The 19,312-nt window shown below is 29.3% G+C and overlaps 1 protein-coding gene across 1 annotated transcript in view; it reads right to left on the reverse strand.

Annotated features, from left to right (window-relative positions):
* Positions 1-6,873: 6,873 nt before the first annotated feature.
* Positions 6,874-19,312, reverse strand: part of LOC133325288 (F-box/LRR-repeat protein 16) — a 90,290-nt gene continuing 77,851 nt past the window's right edge. The window contains exons 7-8 of the mRNA XM_061534076.1: positions 7,234-7,429; positions 6,874-7,171 (exon numbers count right to left, since the gene is read on the reverse strand). Coding sequence (XP_061390060.1) covers positions 6,874-7,171; positions 7,234-7,429 — 494 coding nt within the window. The remainder of the gene's footprint in view (positions 7,172-7,233; positions 7,430-19,312) is intronic.

Genomic DNA, 19,312 nt, shown 5'->3' on the forward strand with positions numbered 1-19,312 from the left:
ACTGTGTCATATTGTACAGTTCCAATATCATTTGTGACCGCGGGGTATTCAGCGGCGGTGATGACGCATCATTACCATTGCCAATTTTCGAATTCTTCCCTTCATTCTTTTTGCCATTTTTCGTTTCAGAATTTCCACTTTCATTTTCATCATCATCTATAAACGGAATTTTATCAATTTGATATTTCAGTTCCATTTCCCGATATTTGAGTTTATTCAGGGAACGAGTGACCGTCAGCATAGCTTCGGAAATACGAATACCAGCCAATTCCATATGAAATTTCGATTTATTTTTGAGAATTGTTTTTACAAAATCTTCAAATTCTTTATTCGACTTTTCCATTTGAGTTTCAATGGTTTTCTTTACGGTTTTTAAATCCGACATTTTCTAACAAGGTGAAGTGTTTTTTTAGTTTACGAAGCGAACGAAGTGAATGCAATGAAAAAGAGTTGTTAAATGAGAAATGATTCGCATGGCCTATAATTTTTTATTTATAGGCCATGATGATTCGTAATTGCAATCTGGGAATTGATAAGGGGGATTTCCCTTATTTCGAGAGCGTAGGAAATTTATTTACAGGGTGACACAGTTATGACAAGAAATAATTTGTGTCTCTGGCAACATTTGTAATTGTGTTGACAACTTAAAGGGTGACACATCGACAAAAAAATAAGTCCAAAGAAACTGTAAAAAAATCCCAAGTTTTTTCGGTTTTTTGAAACGGGTATTTTTTGAAATATTGAAATTTTAAAATATTGTTTTAAAGTACCATTTTTATAAAAAAATATGTTTTTATATTAAAACATATATTTTTTTATATTTAAAAAAATTTATTTTTTTATATTTATATATATTAAAAAATATTTTTTTTAAAGAATATTTTTTATATTAAAAAAAATATATATTTATAAGAAAAGAATTATTACAAAAAATATTCTTTAAAAAATATTTTTATAAAAACATTTTTTCGAAGCGTATATTTTAAAAAAAATATTCTTATGTATTTGTATAGCCTTCACCACACTATGGTACAGAGTATTATGTCTATGTGCAAGGTTCCTTTTGAAAATATGCATAGAATCACTTTCTGAGTTGATTTATGCATGTCCGTCCGCCTGTAGATGTTAAATTGTAAACAAAGTACAGGTCGCATTTATGATCCGATTTGGATGAAATTTGGCATAAAATCACTTATTTGGCCCAAAGATGAACCCTATTGAAATTTGTGAAAATCGCTTCAGATTTAGATATAGCTTCCATATATATTTTCGTCCGATGTAGGCACCAAAGTCTCTATATGTATTTCGATTTGCACGAAATGTGGCATAGGGTACTAAATTAGGACCAGAATGATGTGTCTTAAATTTCGTAGAAATCGGTTCAGATTTAGATATAGCTCCCATATATGCTTTCGTCCGATTTAGGGTAAATGGTGCACCAAAGTCCCTAAATATCCTTTGATTTACACGAAATTTGGCATATTGTAATGAATTAAGCCTAGGATGATGTGTGTTAAATTTCGTAGAAATCGGTTCAGTTTTAGATATAGCTCCCATATATATGTTCGTCCGATTTTATGTAAATGGTGCACCAATGTCCCTATATATCTTTCGATTTGCAAGAAATTTGGCATAGGGCACTGAATTAAGCCTAGAACGATGTGTGTTAAATTTTGTAGAAATCGGCTCAGTTTTAGATATAGCTCCCATATATATTTTCGTCCGATTTAAGGTAAATGAGACACCAAAGTCCCTATATATCTTTCGATTTACACGATATTTGGCATAGGGTACTGAATTAAGCCTAGGATGATGTGTGTTAAGTTTCGTGAAAATCGGTTCAGTTTTAGATATAGCTCCCATATATAGTTTTGTCCGATTTTATGTAAATGGTGCACCAAGGTCCCTATATGTCTTTCGATTTGCACGAAATTTGGTACAGCGTAATGAATTAGGTCTAGATTCATGTATGCCAAGTTTTGTTAAAATCGGTTCAGACTTAGACATAGCTCCCATATATATTTTCGTCCGATTTTATATAAATGGTGCACCAAAGTCCCCATATATCTTTCGATTTCCACGAAATTTTGTATAGCGTTCTGAAATATGTCTAGGATGATGTATGTTAAATTTCGTGAAAATCGGTCCAGATTTAGATATAGCTCCCATATATATTATCGTCCGATTTTATGGAAATGGTGCACCAAAGTCCCTATATATCCATCAATTTGCACGAAATTTGGCATAGGGTAATGAATTAGGACCACAATGCTGTGTGTTAAATTTCATAGAAATCGGTTCAGTTTTCGATATAGCTCCCATATATATTTTCGTCCGATTTTAGGTAAATGGTGCACTGATTTGCACGAAATTTGGCATAGCGTTCTGAAATATGTCTAGAATGATGTGTGTGAAATTTCGTAGAAATCGGTTCAGATTTCGATATAGCTCCCATATATAGTTTTGTCCGATTTTAGGTAAATGGTGCACTAAAGCCCCTATATATCCTACGATTTGCACGAAATTTGGGATATTGTACTGAATTAAGCCTAGGATGATGTGTGTTAAGTTTCGAAAAAATCGGTTCAGATTTATATATAGCTCACATGTATATTTTTTATAAACTGATTTCGATTTGGATTTAAAAAAAAAAATATTTTTCAACTTCTTTATTTTTTTTAAATAAATTTCAGCTTTCCCTAACCCCCATTTAAAATAAAACACTTGTTGTTGCTTTTTTTCTTCTTCTTCTTTTTTTCTGTATTTATTTATATATTTATTTTTTTGTTAAATTTTCTTTCTCGTTTTTTTTTGTATTTAGCTTCAAATATGTTTTTGTTGTTGTTGTTTTTGTTTAATTTTAAAATATCGTTTTTTCTTTTCATTTCACTATCCATCGGAACAGATAAATAATCTGTTGTTGGTCAATACCATTCAAACATATATCAATTAATTTATTTTTAATTTTATTTTTTTTTCAATATTTTTTTTTTAATTTTTCACATTAACAATTATTTGTGTGTGTGTGTGGTTGTATGTTTTTGTTTTTTTTTTAAATTTTTTTTTGTTTATCTTAAATTATGCATATTTAAGCCTTTGTATGTTAATTTATTTTATTTTTTGTTATATAAGTTAATATATTTTGTTGTTGTTATTTTAATGTTAAGTTTCTGTTCCATCGGTCTTTTTTTGTGATAAAAAGTCTTTTATTTTTTCAATTTTTTTTTTAATATTTTTTTCTTCAAATACCATTAGAATTTTCTTACAATCTTCCATTCTTTCTTCATTCTTTTAATTTTTTTTTATTTTTTGGGTTTGAATTTTTTTTTTGAGAATTTTGTGAAATGTTTTTTTTTTGTGGAGGCGGGGGGATAATGGGAATAGTCGGGGAAATATTGTTTACAATATTTATTTTTGTTGTTGTAATATTTTTTTTCCATATTTTTTTCATAGTAAATTTGTTGGTCATTTGGTTTTGGGCTTTAGAAATTTTATGCAGATTATTTTTTTTTTGAAATGTTTTTAGGTTAAGATTTTTTATGTCCTCTTTGAAAAATATTTAAATTCTTTTTTTTTTTTTATTTTACTACAATAGTTTTTTTTGTTGTTGTTGTGTTTTGTTTTGTAAGTAAAGAAATAGTTTCTTTTGTTGTTGTATTTTTTTTATTTTCAAAATATTGAAAAAGGGCGGGTCTTTTTTTATTTTGGTATGTATGAGTGAGTGATTGAGTCAGTGAGTGAGTGATTGATTGCTGATGTGCTCGATTTTTTTGTAAGACATGCAAAGGAAAAATATTCCGATTTCCAAATTTTGGAATTCAAAATTAATTTTCCGAACATTTTTCCTTGGCATGTTTTATTCTGCTTAGTGTGATTTTTTGTAAATGTCATTTAAAGCTTAGATTTTTTTTGAAACAGATGTTGGCGCAGATATTTATTAATTTCATATATTTTGTTGTTGTTGTTGTAATAGAAAAATTTGTTGTTGTAGTTTTTTATTTTCTCGATATTAACTATTTTTAAGCACTAAAAAAAATATTTTAATTTTCCCCAATTTAAAGAACATTGAACAAACCCCCACAACGAGGGCACAAGTAAGTAACAAATTGTAAAGCATATTTTTAGGCGCTTGGGGGGTTAAAGAGCTTTAATTTCATTGGCTTCAGTTTTTTGATTTCTTTTTTACTTTCTAAGATAGTAACACTAGGAGAAAGAAAGAAAAAAATCATTACTTTAATTTGTTATTACACTACAAAAAAATTATCTATTTTTTGTTGTTGTTGTTGTAGTATAGAAATATTTGAAAAAATCCTTATTTATTCTTTCATATGATCGCCTACAAAAAATATCAACATTTTTTTTGTGTGTGTGAGTAAAGATTTTTCGAAATCCTTTCAAATCTGTGATTTTTATGGTGCTCATTTCAAATTTTGTTTTTGTGTTTTGGTTTTTTCTTTGAGTGTATCATGTGATTATTTTTTTATAACAGTTTTGTAGGTTAAGTAGTATTTTCTTTTGTATAAACTCCAAACTACAAAGGGGTTTTGTTCAATATTCTTTAAATAATATTTTTTTTTGTTGAAGAAATTGATTTTTAATTTTTTTAAAGAAATAGTAATTTTTGTACAGTGGTTTGGGGGTATTTTTTTCTTTGGTAAAAATTTACGAATATTTAATAATAATAATTAAAATATGTTTGAATGGAAATACAAAGGTGTTGGAAATTTATTTAAGATATTTTTTGAATTTCATATTTTTTATAAAAAAATAAATAAATTAAAATAAAAAAAAAAAAAAAAAATAAAAAACCGGGTTTTTCAGAACCGGTTATTCGGTTTTTTGAACCGGTTTTTTTCTAAAAAAAACTTTAGCCATGGATTTTTTCATGAATCGTATTGAAAAGTGAATATTTAAAAACCGGGATTTTTCAGAACCGGTTATTCGGTTTTTTGAACCGGGTTTTTTCCAAAAAAAAAAAATATTGTCATGGATTTTTTCACGTATCGTATTAAAAAGTGAATAATCAAAAAATGTTTAATTAATATACAATAGAAACGTTATTTTCTTGTAACCGGTTACGGTTTATACGATTTGCATAAAAAATGTATTGTCCGGTTATTGGATTTTTTTTGTATCGATTTTTTTCCAAAAAAAAGTGGATTTTTTTTGATCAAAAACATAATGAAACCGGTTTTTTTAGAACCGGTTATTCGGTTTTTTTGAACCGGTTTTTTCCAAAAAATATTGCTATGGATTTTTTTTATGCACGGTATAAAAAAGTGTATAATCAAAATATGTTTAATTAATAAAAAATTAAAAAAATTTTGTAAAACATGTATTTAAAAACCGGGTTTTAGATTTTTTTTGAGTTTCATATGTTTGCTATTATCAATATTAAACTAGAATTTTTTTTAAAAAAAAAAAATAACGGTTTTTAAATAAATAAAATAAAATTAAAAAAATAAAAAACCGGTTTTTTTAGAACCGGTTATTCGGTTATTTTTTTGAACCGGGTTTTTTCCAAAAAAAATATAGCCATGGATTTTTTTTCATGTATCGCATTAAAAAGTGAATAATCAAAAATGATTAATTAATATCAAATTAATACTTTATTTCCTTGTAACCGGTTACCGAGTTTTTGAGTTTTTTGTTTTGAGATTCCATGGATTTTTTAAGTATCGTATAAAAAAGGGTTTTTAGAAACATTTTTTTTAATTTAATTTTTTGTTTTTCATTAAAAAAAAATTAATTGAAACAGGGTTTTTCCAGAACCGGTTATTTTTTTAACCGGGTTTGGAAAAAATTTTAAGATGAAACATCTTTTCTTTAAAAAAATGTTGTCAAAAACGTTATTTGGAACCGATAACTCGTTTTTTTTCAAAAAAAACCGGTTATGTTTTAAACGGTTATTCGTTCCACAAGTTTTTTTTTTATCAATTTTTTACAAATTTTTTGAAAGTGATTTTTCAAAAAAAAAAAAAAAAAATATATATATAACATACATTTTTTGTGAACCGGTTATCGATGTTATTGAAAAAGAATTTTTTTGTTTTGCTTTTTTTGATTAAAAGAAAACATAATTAAAAAATTTAAAACCGGTTTTTGAACCGGTTATTCGGTTTTTTTGAACCGGTTATACGTTTTTTACCGTTTTTTTTTCAAACAATTTAGACGATTTTATGAACCGTGTTTGAGTGCATTATAACCGGTTACTCGATGTTTTTAATCAGATTTTTAATTATTGTACTTCGAATATCTATTTTTCTGACTCCAAACGATCTTATGCTTTTAAAATTTAGAGATTTTAACCGAATTTCCGAGATTTTTGAACCGGTTATTCGGTTTTTTGAACCGGTTATTCGGTTTTTCTGAACCGGTTTTTCGGTTTTTATCCTGTTTTTTTTTCTGAAATTTCCTCAACCTTTGTATTTCCATTTACATCTTTATAAAAATAATCTACATTACAATAAATTATAAGTAAATAAATATACATAATGTCTATAAATATTTTTGTTGTAGTTTTTTTTGTTTTCTATTTTTTGTTGTTGTTGTTGTTGAAACCAAATAAACTTAAAATCTAAAATCACAGAAAGAAACATATACATACACATATATAATATAGTTTAATAGAGAAATAGTTAATTTGAAATGTGTAGTAGAATATATATAAAAAATAATTGAGATAACATCAAGAAAAATATACCATCTAAATTAAATTATTTTTTTCAGGAACTAAATAATTTTTTTTCTTTTAATTTTATAATTATATAAAAATTAGTAATACATTAATGACAAAAAATATATTTATTATTTTTTTATAATAATAAAACTACAGTTAAATAAAAAATATATATTGGTTAGCTTTTCTGATAATTATTCAATTATCAAACAACGAGGCATATGATCTTTAAGATATTCAAAGAGTTCCTGCGACGCTCCCGGGCAATTGGTCAACTCCAATTCTTGCAAATGTCTCAGCTGGATGAGACTGGACAGACCTGAGGAGGTTAGTAGGGGGCAACCGGCCAGCGATAGGACTTGCAGATTACGCATTGAGCACAAATGTTGTAGGCCAAAGTCACGAACTTGGGAACACCAGCGTAAAAATAAAGCGGTTAGCGAGAGCATGGTGGAGATATAGCCGACACCGATGTCGGTTATGTGGACGCATCTAGAAAAAATTAGAAATTTTAATAAAAATTTTATAGATCTTTTTGGGCATGGGGTCTTTACCTATCCAATGTCAATTCTTCCAATTGATTTAGATCACAGGCAATATATTCCAATGAGGCATCCGTTATACGTGGACACCATGACAAATCCAAAGCTCTTAGCTTTTGTAAATTTTCGGCAATTAGCTCGACACCATCATCGGTTAATTTACTACAACCGGATAAGCTTAAAACTGTCAAATGCGGCAGCGAATGGACTGAAAAGAGAGAAAGGAGAACAATTGTAGGAAAAGTTAGCCAAATTAAGGAGCGGGTTTTAGGGATATATATTAGAGCTATGAATTTACGTTATTAGACAACCCATAGTAAAATTTTGCGGAGAACATTTTTTCCATTGATGGCAACCCTCTAAAATTAAATTTTGGTCGACTTTAAGCCCAATTTTGAATTCTACCAAAAAATTATATTTAAAAAAAATGACTCTTGTTTAGATACCGATTTAAGAATAAAATTTTATTAATAAATATTGGGGATACAGAATTCGTTTGTTAGAAAACCTATAGTGAAATATTCTGGGGAACACTTTTTCCATTGATGGTAACCCTCTAAAATCATAAATTGGTCGGGTTTAGGCCCCTATTATAAATATTGCCAAAAAATTCGATTTAGAAAATCTTTTCATATAGATAACAAAATAATTACAGATTTTTGCTGATAAATATTAGACCTACAAAGTGCTTCGTTTTAGTAACCTATAGTGAAATTTTGTGGAGAACATTTTTTCCATTGATGGCAACCCTCTACAATTATAAATTGGTCGAATTTAAGACCAATTTTAAATTCCACCCAAAAATTGTATGTAAAAAATTGTATTTTTTAAAAACCAAATACTGAAAAGCTTTTAACCGATAAATATTAGAGCTACGGATTAATTTTATTAGGTAACCTATAGTGAAATTTAATGGAGAACATATTTTCCACTGATGCCAACCTTCTAAAATTACATTTTGGTCGAGTTTGGATCCAAATTTAAAATTATACCCACAAATGCTGCTCCTTCCTAATTTCCAAATTAAGAAGAGCTTTTCTACTTATAAATATTGGAGTTCGTGATTTCTCTTCTTTGGTGACCTATTGTAAAATTTTGTGGACAACATTTTTCCCATTGATGGCAACCCTCTAAAATCATAAATTGGCCGATTTTGGTTATAATTTAAAATTTCAACCAAACATTTAATTTAAAAGCTACTCCTTTCCAATTTCCAAATTGAGAAGAGCTTTTCTACTGATAAATATTGAAGTTAGCGATTTTCTTTGGTGACGTATAGTGAAATTTTGTGGCAAAAATTTTTTCCATTGATGGCAACCCTCTACAATTATAAATTGGTCGAATTTGAGACCAATTTTAAATTCCATCTAAAAATTGTATGTAAAAAATTGTATTTTTTAAACACCAAATTATGACGAGCTTTTAACCTATAAATATTAGAGCTATGGATTTATTTTACTAGGTAGCCTATAGTGAAATTTAGCGGAGAACAGATTTTCCACTGATGCCAACCTTCTAAAATTACATTTTGGTCGAGTTTAGGACCAATATTAAATGTTACCCACAAATACAATTTAAAAGGTACTCTTTTACAAATTCCAAATGCAGAAGAGCTTTTCTACTGATAAATATTGAAGTTATCGATTTATTTTGTTCGGTGACCTATAGCGAAATTTTAGGTAGAATAGTTTCCCCCATTGATACCAACTCTCTTAAATTAGATTTTGGTCGAATTTGGGGCAAATTTTTAAAAATTACCTAAAAATTAAAATTTAGAGGTAATATTTTTATATATCAAATTTATTGTTGATTTATCATTGGTATATATTGTATCGACAGGTTTTTATTGTTCGGAAACCTATAGTGACATTTTGTGTAGAACATTGTTTTCATTGCGATCAAAATTCTAAAATCATTTTTTATTCTAATTAGAAACCGATCAAAATTTGAAAAAAATTAATCTCAATAAATGTCATTTCAAAATACAGGTTAAATTTAACCCGATTTTCCGGCTCATGTGCTGTATGTATAAAGTTCCTCTGGTCTGAGACCTATACTTAAATTTCCTGTAGAATATTTTTTCCATTGCGATCAAAACTCTAAAATGAATTTTTGTCAATTCGTAAACCGATTTAAATGTGTGCAAAATAAAAATCTCACTAAAATTCATTTCAACTTAGAGGTTAAATTTAACCCGATTTTTAGGGTCATATGCTGTATATACAAAGTTCCTCTGCTCTGAGACCTATACTCAAATTTCCTGTAGAATATTTTCTCCACTGAGATCAACCCTCTTAAATGACTTATTGGCCAATTTATAAACCGTTTAAAATTTAAGCAAAATAAAATCCCACTTTAAATTCATTTCGATTTGGAGCTCATATTTAACCCGATTTTTCTGGGTCATGTGCGGTATATACAGAGTTCTATTTGTCTTAGACCTACACTAAAATTTCCTGTAGAATATTTTTTCCATTGCGACCAAAACTCTAAAATGACTTTTTGGTCGATTTATAAACCGTTTAAATTTTGACCCAAAAAAAAACTTCCACTAAAATTCATTTCGACTTAGAGGTTAAATTTAACTCGATTTTCCGGGTCATGAGCTGTATATACAAAGTTCCTCTGGTCTGAGACCTATACTCAAATTTCCTGTAGAATATTTTTTTCATTGAGATCAACCCTCCAAAATTCGATTTTTATGGAATTTTACACAGATTTTCAGAAATGACCAAAAAATATAAATAAAATATTTATTCAGTTTTGGGCTAAAGTTGGTACCAATATTGAGTGAAATTTCTTATATATACCGATTTCTTTTCTTCGGTGACTAATACTATATTTTTATGTAGAATATTTTGTCCAAATCAGCCCTCTTAAATTATATTTTGGTCGATTTTTTAACCATTTCAAATGTTGTCTAGGAATTTGTACCAAAATATTTTTTTTAGGTTTTCACCATTTTTTCTGGTATAGAAATCCTAAATCAATTTTCCTTAAGCGAAATTATTATTACATTATTTATTATTAAATCAAATATCTTATAACAATTTTTTCCATTTAATTTGATTTCATCTTTATATTACCCATCAAGAACGTCTCCGTTCAGCTCAGTGTGATGATATTGGTTTTTCTTTATGAAGAACAAATCCGCCATGGATTGAGGCAATAATAACAATAATAATAAAATAACATTTAATAAACAATTTCTGGATTACCACAATAAACTATAAGTCACATACAGGGCCGCACACACACAAACACACATGCACACTTTTATACATGTTTGACACAGCACCCACCAAAAACCACAAAATGCTCTATTGAACTATAAATGAATGGGCGAATGTATGTGTGTGGGACTGTGTTTGTGTGTGTGTAATGTGAAATATGATGACATTATGGTGTTATTGAAGAATTGTCTGAATAGTCGGATTGGCTTCACACAGGGAGTGAATCACCACAATCACTCATATTAACACATTCACACACACACATACACCCAACATCATTGCTTCGCATATGTAGTGGTAGAGTAAATCAATAGCCTGTATTAAGGCATAGATTTCAGCCAAACAAGGCTAAATGAAATTATATATACAAAGGAAAGAGGAGAGCAGAGAGGAGGTGGGTAGGGGTGGGAGTTGCAGAACCCAGTTATAGATGCTGTTTAAACACCCCTCTCCGATTCCCTCCCTCCTCCCTCGCTTTCATAGTTTTCCTCCATTATTTACAATAAAAACAACAACTACAATTACTCCAAGCAATTCAATTGTTGTCGACAACAACACCGACAATTGATTCGAATGCAACAACGAGAGGAGAATCGAACAATCAATAAAAGGAAACCATAAATATTGACCACAATCGACAATATTGAAATATTGTGGTGGTTGTATTGTTGCAAACCGCTACGAAATGTAACAAAGAAATGTTTTTCCAATTAAATCTAAATGAAAATCATGAAAAGTCAAAAGAGAAAAATAAAAAAACGAATAAATTCCAAATTAAATTGGGGAGTAATTTTCAATTTCTTTTATTTTGACATGGTGTCAAATTGACTGAGAATATGGCATTTTAGAGGGATGATGTCAATCGAAAGAATATTCTACGCTAAATTTCACTATATGTTCTAGAATATAGGAAATCGATTGCTGTGATACATACCCTGCAAATACCTGTAGGAAAATGGGTATATTAACAAAATTGATTGTTTAATTTATGCATGTATTTTTTGGGTATTTTTTAGAATTGGTCGAAATCTATAAGTAAACTTGATTTTAGGAGATTACTACCAAAGGAAAAAATATTCTACATAAAATTTCACTATAAGTTTTCCAACACAAAAAATCTGAAAATTTCAATATATATAGAAAAAATAGCAGCTATAAATTGGATATATATAAAAAAATATTTGTGTTTGGGGATTTTTGGGTATTTTTTTATTTGGTCGAAAAATCTATGAAAACCTAATTTTATGGGGTTGGTATCAATGGAAAATTTATTCTACACAAAATTTCACTGTATGGCCTCGAACACAAGAAATCTGTAGGGTACGTATATTTGACTCAAATATCAGTAGCAATGTGAGTATATTAATACATTAATTGATATTTGAATTTATGCTTGGATTTTTTGGGCATATTTTTGTTTTGGTCGAAATTTATTGGTAAACACGATTTTAGGGTATTACCGCCAAAGGAAAATATATTCTACATAAAATTTCACTATAAGTTTTGGAACACAAGAAATCTGTAACTTCCGTATATATCGAAAAAATATCAGCTATAAAATTGGATATATATGAAAAATATATTTTTGTTTGTAGGTTTTTGGGTATTTTTTTTATTTGGTCGAAAACTCAATGAAATCATAATTTTATGGGGTTGGTAGAAAAACTCAATGAAATCATAATTTTATGGGGTTGGTAGCAATGGAAAAATTATTCTTCACAAAAATTTCATTATGAGTCTCTGAACATAAGAAAACCCTAGAAGCTGTCTATATCAGTGAAATAATAATAGCAACTGAACTATATTACAAAGTAAGGTATTACTTGAAATGGTAATTGAAACTTTTGGGTATTTTGCATAATTGATGCAGATTTTTATGAAAACATAATTTTAAACGATGGATCCTAATGGAAAAAATGTTCTACAGAAAATTCCACCATAAGTCTTCTGACACAAATAATCGGTATATGGAATATATATCCCACAAATATTACTAGCCATCTTGATATATTAAAAATAACTGATGAATTGGATTTTCGCTTGCTATTTTTTTTAATTGGTCGAAATTTCAATGAAAACCTAAAATTTGGGTCCAGATACCAATGGAGAAAAGAATCTACATTAAATTTCATTTGATGTTTCCATACACAAGAAATCGCTAGGTGTTATCTATATCCCCGAAATTTTGATAGCAATTTGACTATATTAGTAAAATGTATTGATTTAAAAAATGTTTGTAGTTTTTGGGTATTTTTCAGAATTGGTCGAATTTTTTATGAAAAAATCATTTTAGAGAATTGGCCGTAATAGCAAAAATATTCTATACAAGATTTCAATATAAGTCTTCTAGCATAAGAAATCGGTATATAGAACACGTAACATTTCAATACAGAAGCATTATTGATATTAAAAAAATTAATGATTATGTTTGCTTATATTTGGGTATAATGTAAATTGGTCGAAATCTTAATGAAAACCTAATTTTTGGGTCCAGATACCAATGGAGAAAATATTCTACATTAAATTTCCTTTGAGGTTTCCATACACAAGAAATCGCTAGATGTTATCCATATCCCCGAAATTTTAAAAGCAATTTGACAATATTTCAAAAATGTATTAATTTAAACATTGTATGTAGATTTTGGGTATTTTCAGATTTGGTCGAGTTTTTTTGTGAAAACATCATTTTAGAGAAATTACCCTAATGCAAAAAATGTTCTACAGAAAATTTGATTATAAGTCTCCTAATATAAAAAATCTATATACCGAAAATGAATCATTCAAATACCAATCCAATATTGATATTTAAAAAAATAAGTGATTATTCGTGCTTTTGGTTGGTATATTTGGGTATAAAGTAAATTAGTCGATATCTCTATGAAAACCTAATTTCTGAGGCCAGATACCAATGGAAAAAATATTCTTCATAAAATTTCAATATATGTTTCCAAACACAAGAAATCGCTAGATGTTATTTGTGTTAGTGAAATATTAATTGCAGTATGACTATATTACCGAAGAAGAGAAAATTTATTTATTATGGGTATTTTTGAAATTGGTCGGTTTTTATATAAAAATATCATTTTAGAGAAATGACCCTAATGTGAAAAATGTTCTACACAAAATGCTATTATAAGTCTCCGAACATAAGAAATCGCTATAGGTAATATAAATCCATCAAATATCGATTTTAATTTGTATATCCCACAATAAAATTATTCATTCTTTTTTAGTTGGTATATTTTGGGTATAATTTTTAATTGGTCAATATGTCAATGAGAACCTTATTTTTGGGGCTGGGTACCAATGGAAAAAATATTCTACATCAAATTTCAATATAAGTTTTCAAACAAAAAAATTATCTAGGTGTTATAGATATCCGAGAAATATTTATAGCAATTTTAATATATTTGAAAGAAAATAGTAACAGCATTTTTGTTTGGTATATTTTTAAATTGGTCGAAATTTCAATGAAAACTAAATTTTTGGGGCTGGGTACCAATGGAAAAAATATTCTACATCAAATTTCAATATCAGTTTCCAAACACAAGAAATCTCTAGATGTTATCTATATCCGAGAAATATTAATGCAAATTGAATAGATTTTAAAGAAAATAAAAATAAAATTATTATTTCGGATTTTTGGGTATTTTTCATAATTGGTCGATATTTTTCTGAAATCATTATTTTACAGGATTCATACCAAAGAAAAATTTATTCTACATCAAATTTCATTATAAGTTTCCGAACACGGGAAGTCGCTAAATTGTATCTATATCAGGGAAAATATTCATAGCAATGTGACTATATTACTGAAGGACATATTATTTGATTCTATTGGGATTTATGGGTATTTTTCGGAATTGGTCGTGATTTTTATGAAAAAATCGATATTTTAAATCTGTGGATATATTGTGTATATAACTAATTTTTTATATATTTCTTTAGCTATACATATTAATAGTTTACCCCCATTTATGTAAACATCCCTTGGGGCCTCGCCAAGTTCCACATAAAAAAAATATTATTTTTAACTTTCTTTTTCTAAGCCAAAACAACAACAGAATTCTTTATAAACTTTTTTTTTGCAACAAACGAACAAAAGGTCAAAGTTCAAAATCATCGTCATCGCCATCAACATCGTTTGATAATAAAAAAAGTCTAAGTACTGGAAATTACTTGGAGACCAAAATATATTTTTCTTCGTCTTCTTCTTGACTGCTTAAAGGATTAACTTGCCATGTTCATGTCCAAGAAATAGGGGGAGACACCAGAGAATAGAGGGGGAGGAAGGATACTGAAGAAGGCTAGAGGTTCCATGGCACAAAAAGGAACAAAAATTGCAACAACAACATTTGTTTTTGTTCAATCGTTCGTAGGTGATTTTTAAGAGGATTATTGAGGTTTTGTTGACTGCAATCTCCGCTCTCCTCTCTCTCTCTCTATTTCTCTCTCCCCAGTAATAGATATCGAATGCCAAGACAATGCTGTGACATGTTTTTTTTTTGTTCAGAGAATTTCTAAAGATAACAACATTTAGAACTTAAATATGGTCAATATCATTTTTAAGGAGATTAAAAGTAACTAAGCTCTGGCGAAGATAAAATCGAAGTCCTTCTAATAGGGATTTCATGGAAGGGATTATGATTTGGAAGATATTTTTTAGAAGAAAAAAAACTAATACTAAGACTTAAGGCTATATTTAAGGTTATATTTAGACATGGTATATTACAAATGGATAAGAGGATAGCTAAAGTGTAGGAATTCTACAATTCAGCCTGGCTGAATTAAGGTTTCCATAGGAAATCTTCAATTCAGCCTGGCTGAATTAGGGTTTCCATAGGAAATCTTCAATTCAGACTGGCTGAATTAAGGTTTCCATACGAAATCTTCAATTCAGACTGGCTGAATTAAAGGTTTCCATAGGAAATCTTCAATTCAGCCTGGCTGAATTAAGGTTTCCAGAGGAAATCTTTAATTCAGCCTGGCTGAATTAAGGTTTCCATAGGAAATCTTCAAATCAGCCTGGCTGAATTAAGTTTTCCATAGGAAATCTTCAATTCAGCCTGGCTGAATTAAGGTTTCCATAGGAAATTTTCAATTCAGCCTGGCTGAGTTAAGGTTTCCATAGGACATCTTCAAGTCATCCTAGCTTAATTAAGGTTTCCATAGGAAATCTTCAATTCAGCCTGGCTGAATTAAGGTTTCCATAGGAAATCTTCAATTCAGCCTGGCTGAATTAAGGTTTCCATAGGAAATCTTCAATTCAGCCTGGCTGAATTAAGGTTTCCATAGGAAATCTTCAATTCAGCCCGGCTTTTATTTTATTTATATATAAATTGCTAGCTATATTTGGCGCATATATATTGCGTAAATCGGTTTCTCATGTTTGGAGACTTATAATGAAATTTTGTGTAAAATATTTCTTCCATTCGGACCATGTCCCTCTAATGATGATTTCATACAAATTTCGACCAATTACCAAAATAACATAAAAACCCCAAATAAGTTATTAATATAGTTCTAATAATATTGTCAGGTTCATAGTAATATTTCATTGATATAGGTAATAACTAGATATATTTTATATGTGGAGACTTATAGTGAAATTTTGTGTAGAACATTTTTTTCATTGAGACCAATCCCCTATAATAACGATTTCATAAAAATTGCGACCAATTACCAAAATAACCTAAAAACACCCTAAAAAGCTAATAATTAATATAGTTCTAATTATATTGACAGGTTCCTATTAATATTTCACTGATATAGGTACTATCTAGATATATTTTATATTTGGAGACTTATAGTGAAATTTTGTGTAGAACATTTCTTCCATTAGGACTAAGTTGCTATAATGACGATTTCATAAAAATTTCGACCAATTACCAAAATAACCTAAAAAATCCCAAAGAAACTATTAATTAATATAGTTCTAATAATATTTTCCGGTTCCTATTAATATTTCACTGATATAGGTACTATCTAGATATATTTTATATTTGGAGACTTATAGTGAAATTTTGTGTAGAACATTTCTTCCATTAGGACTAAGTTGCTATAATGACGATTTCATAAAAATTTCGACCAATTACCAAAATAACCTAAAAAATCCCAAAGAAGCTATTAATTAATATAGTTCTAATAATATTTTCAGGTTCCTATTAATATTTCATTGATATAGGTAATATCTAGATATATTTTATATTTGGAGACATATAGTGAAATTTTGTGTAGAACATTTTTTCTATTGGGACCAAGGCCCTAAAATTACGTTTTAAATAAAATTTAGACAATTTCTAAAAACAAACCAAATAAATGGTTTATTTAATTTATATACAATTTCCAGCCGATATTTGAGGGGTATATATCATATATGGAGATTTCTTGTGTTTGGAGACTTATAATGGAATTTTGTGTAGAACATTTTTTCCATTAGGACCAAGCCCCTAAAATTACATTTTCTTAAAAGTGTGACTTCGTTCTGAAAAAACCCAAAAATGTCATTAATATTATTTATTATTTAAATGTATGCAAATTGCTACCATTAAACGATGGATATATTCTGTATATATCAATTTTTCTTGTTTGAAGACTTATAATGAAATTTTGTGCAGAATATTTTTTCCATTAGGACCAATCGTCTAAAATGATGTTTTTATAAAAATATCGACCACTTCTAAAAACACCAAATTCAATAATTCCATAATTTTTTCATACAAATTCCTACTTTTTTCCTACCAATATTTGAGTGTTATGTAATCGATATTCAGATTTCTTACATTTGGAGACTTATAGTGGAATTTTGCGTAGAATATTTTTTCCATTAGGACCAGGCCCCTGAAGTGACGTTTTTATATAAAAATTTCGATATTTTTACAAGGATACCCAAAATAATGTCTACCCCAAAACACAATTAACTTTCTTTGTTTTATATACAAATTGCTCACAATATCTGTGACAAATCTACATTGCCTAGCTAGTTCCTTGAATACCTCGCCATATCCCCTTCCCTATTATAATTTCATCTCTTCCCATTCCCCTTTTGCCAGCCTGTTTATAATGTCCCCTAAAATAATAAAAAATTGTTTTTGTCTCTACTAAGTATTCCATTATTAGATTGCTTCCTTGTAGCTTTTCCTTTTCTGCCCCATTCCCCCTTCTCCTTATGTTCTTCTTCTAGGAAAATAATGTCCTTAATTTGCTTGTCATTTGCTCTGTTGCAGGCTCCTGCAGTTTTTTTCTGTGCCTCTTAACACAGCCAACTGCAATTCAATTAAAAACTTTGTTGTGGGGCTTTTTTGTTGCTGTTGTTTTCCTTCAAGTAGCTGAGATCTCCAGGCATGTATGTATGTGTGTTATTGTATGTGTGTGAGTAATATGTATATTTCTGTGTATGTGTGTGTGTTTGCATTGTCATTTCTTAACATATTGTAATTTAAATCTGTATTTTGTGGTTTTTCGTTTACAGTTTCAAATTCGTTTAGTTTTTTTAGTTGTCTTCTTTGTATTGTTGTTGTTGTTGCTATTACAACAAGAGCAAAAAAAAAAAAAAAAATGCTGAGAAGCCTCACAAGCGTTGGCAATGCGTAATTTTTTTATTTTATTATTTTTTATATTGGTCTATAAAAGTTGCAAGATTTTTTTCAAGCTAATATTTTTTCCTAGGTTTTAATACTCGTTAGAAAAGAGAGAGACGGAACTTTTGAAGGAAAGAGAAAAACTATTACACGCACATATACAAAATTTGGAGGTTCATAGAAAACCTCCCCTCTCCTCTCCATCATTTAAGAAAAAAAACACGTCAGACAAGTTTCTGTGTCTTCTTTTTCCGTATTCTTCTTATTTCCCTCTACCAAAAAGGTTGCTCTGCGGATCAGCTGACCCATAGAGTTAGGGGGGTTAAAGAAATGAACAAAACCAACAACTACAACAACACTAAGTATCTTATAAAGTCTGCAACAACAACAACAACGACAATATGTTTTTGTTTTAGTTTTTTTGTCGTTCGCAAACTAGGCCACTGCAGTTAACCGCACAAATAACCAAGACATGAAGACAGGCACAAGAATTAGTATGCCACACAAAATCACTCACACACACAGACATCTATACAAACACACAAAGACTCACACATAAGTACCGAAGGCCTTGCTCCTCAAAGAACACTCTGCAGCAACTAACTAACCATGTTATGGATGGGTCATTCATATATTTTGCCCGTTATCATTTTCCAAAACTCTTGAGTCGGGTGAGGGGGAAATAGGGAAAGGGAGAGAAGGCGGGAGAGGGTGGGAGAGAAGGAAGAAGAGTTCCTTTCCTGGACATTACAGTTTTGCTGGTAGAATTTTTAACCTCAAAATCCAACGGCACATGTATGGCATACCAAAAAAGGTTATTAAAGACCTAGGCACTCACACACACACATAGCGGCCATACAGTCCCGGGCAAAACTGATTTGAGAAAAAAAAGAAAATTCACCCCTAAGATGGAGGTCAGAACTTTTAGGATCTGTATATAAAAATAGTCTCCCAAGCCAATACTATGACGAACTTCCATCAAAACCCATTACAAATATTTTTTAAATTTAATTTTCTATTTAATTTATAGAATATCATCAGGGGCAAGGGGTTTCCGAACCCAAAATATATATGGATCCGATAGCCCATAGCTTCTCTCCTTTACAGCATCTCGCTACAACCATTCCTTCTTGAGATATTGGCCAAATAAGTCACTCAACCATAAATTGTCTACACACTTTTGCCCCTGACTGTACATCAAAGACACTGACCCTTCCTCCTCCAAAAAAACTCTTTGTTTCTGCGGATACTTCTGCATTGCTAGGGGACAGCTGCTTC

This window comes from Musca vetustissima, unplaced genomic scaffold, assembly GCF_032173495.1.
Source record: "Musca vetustissima isolate MV318-11 ecotype Yass unplaced genomic scaffold, APGP_CSIRO_Mvet_v1 utg16188, whole genome shotgun sequence".
In the NCBI taxonomy this organism is placed as follows: Eukaryota; Metazoa; Arthropoda; class Insecta; order Diptera; family Muscidae; genus Musca; species Musca vetustissima.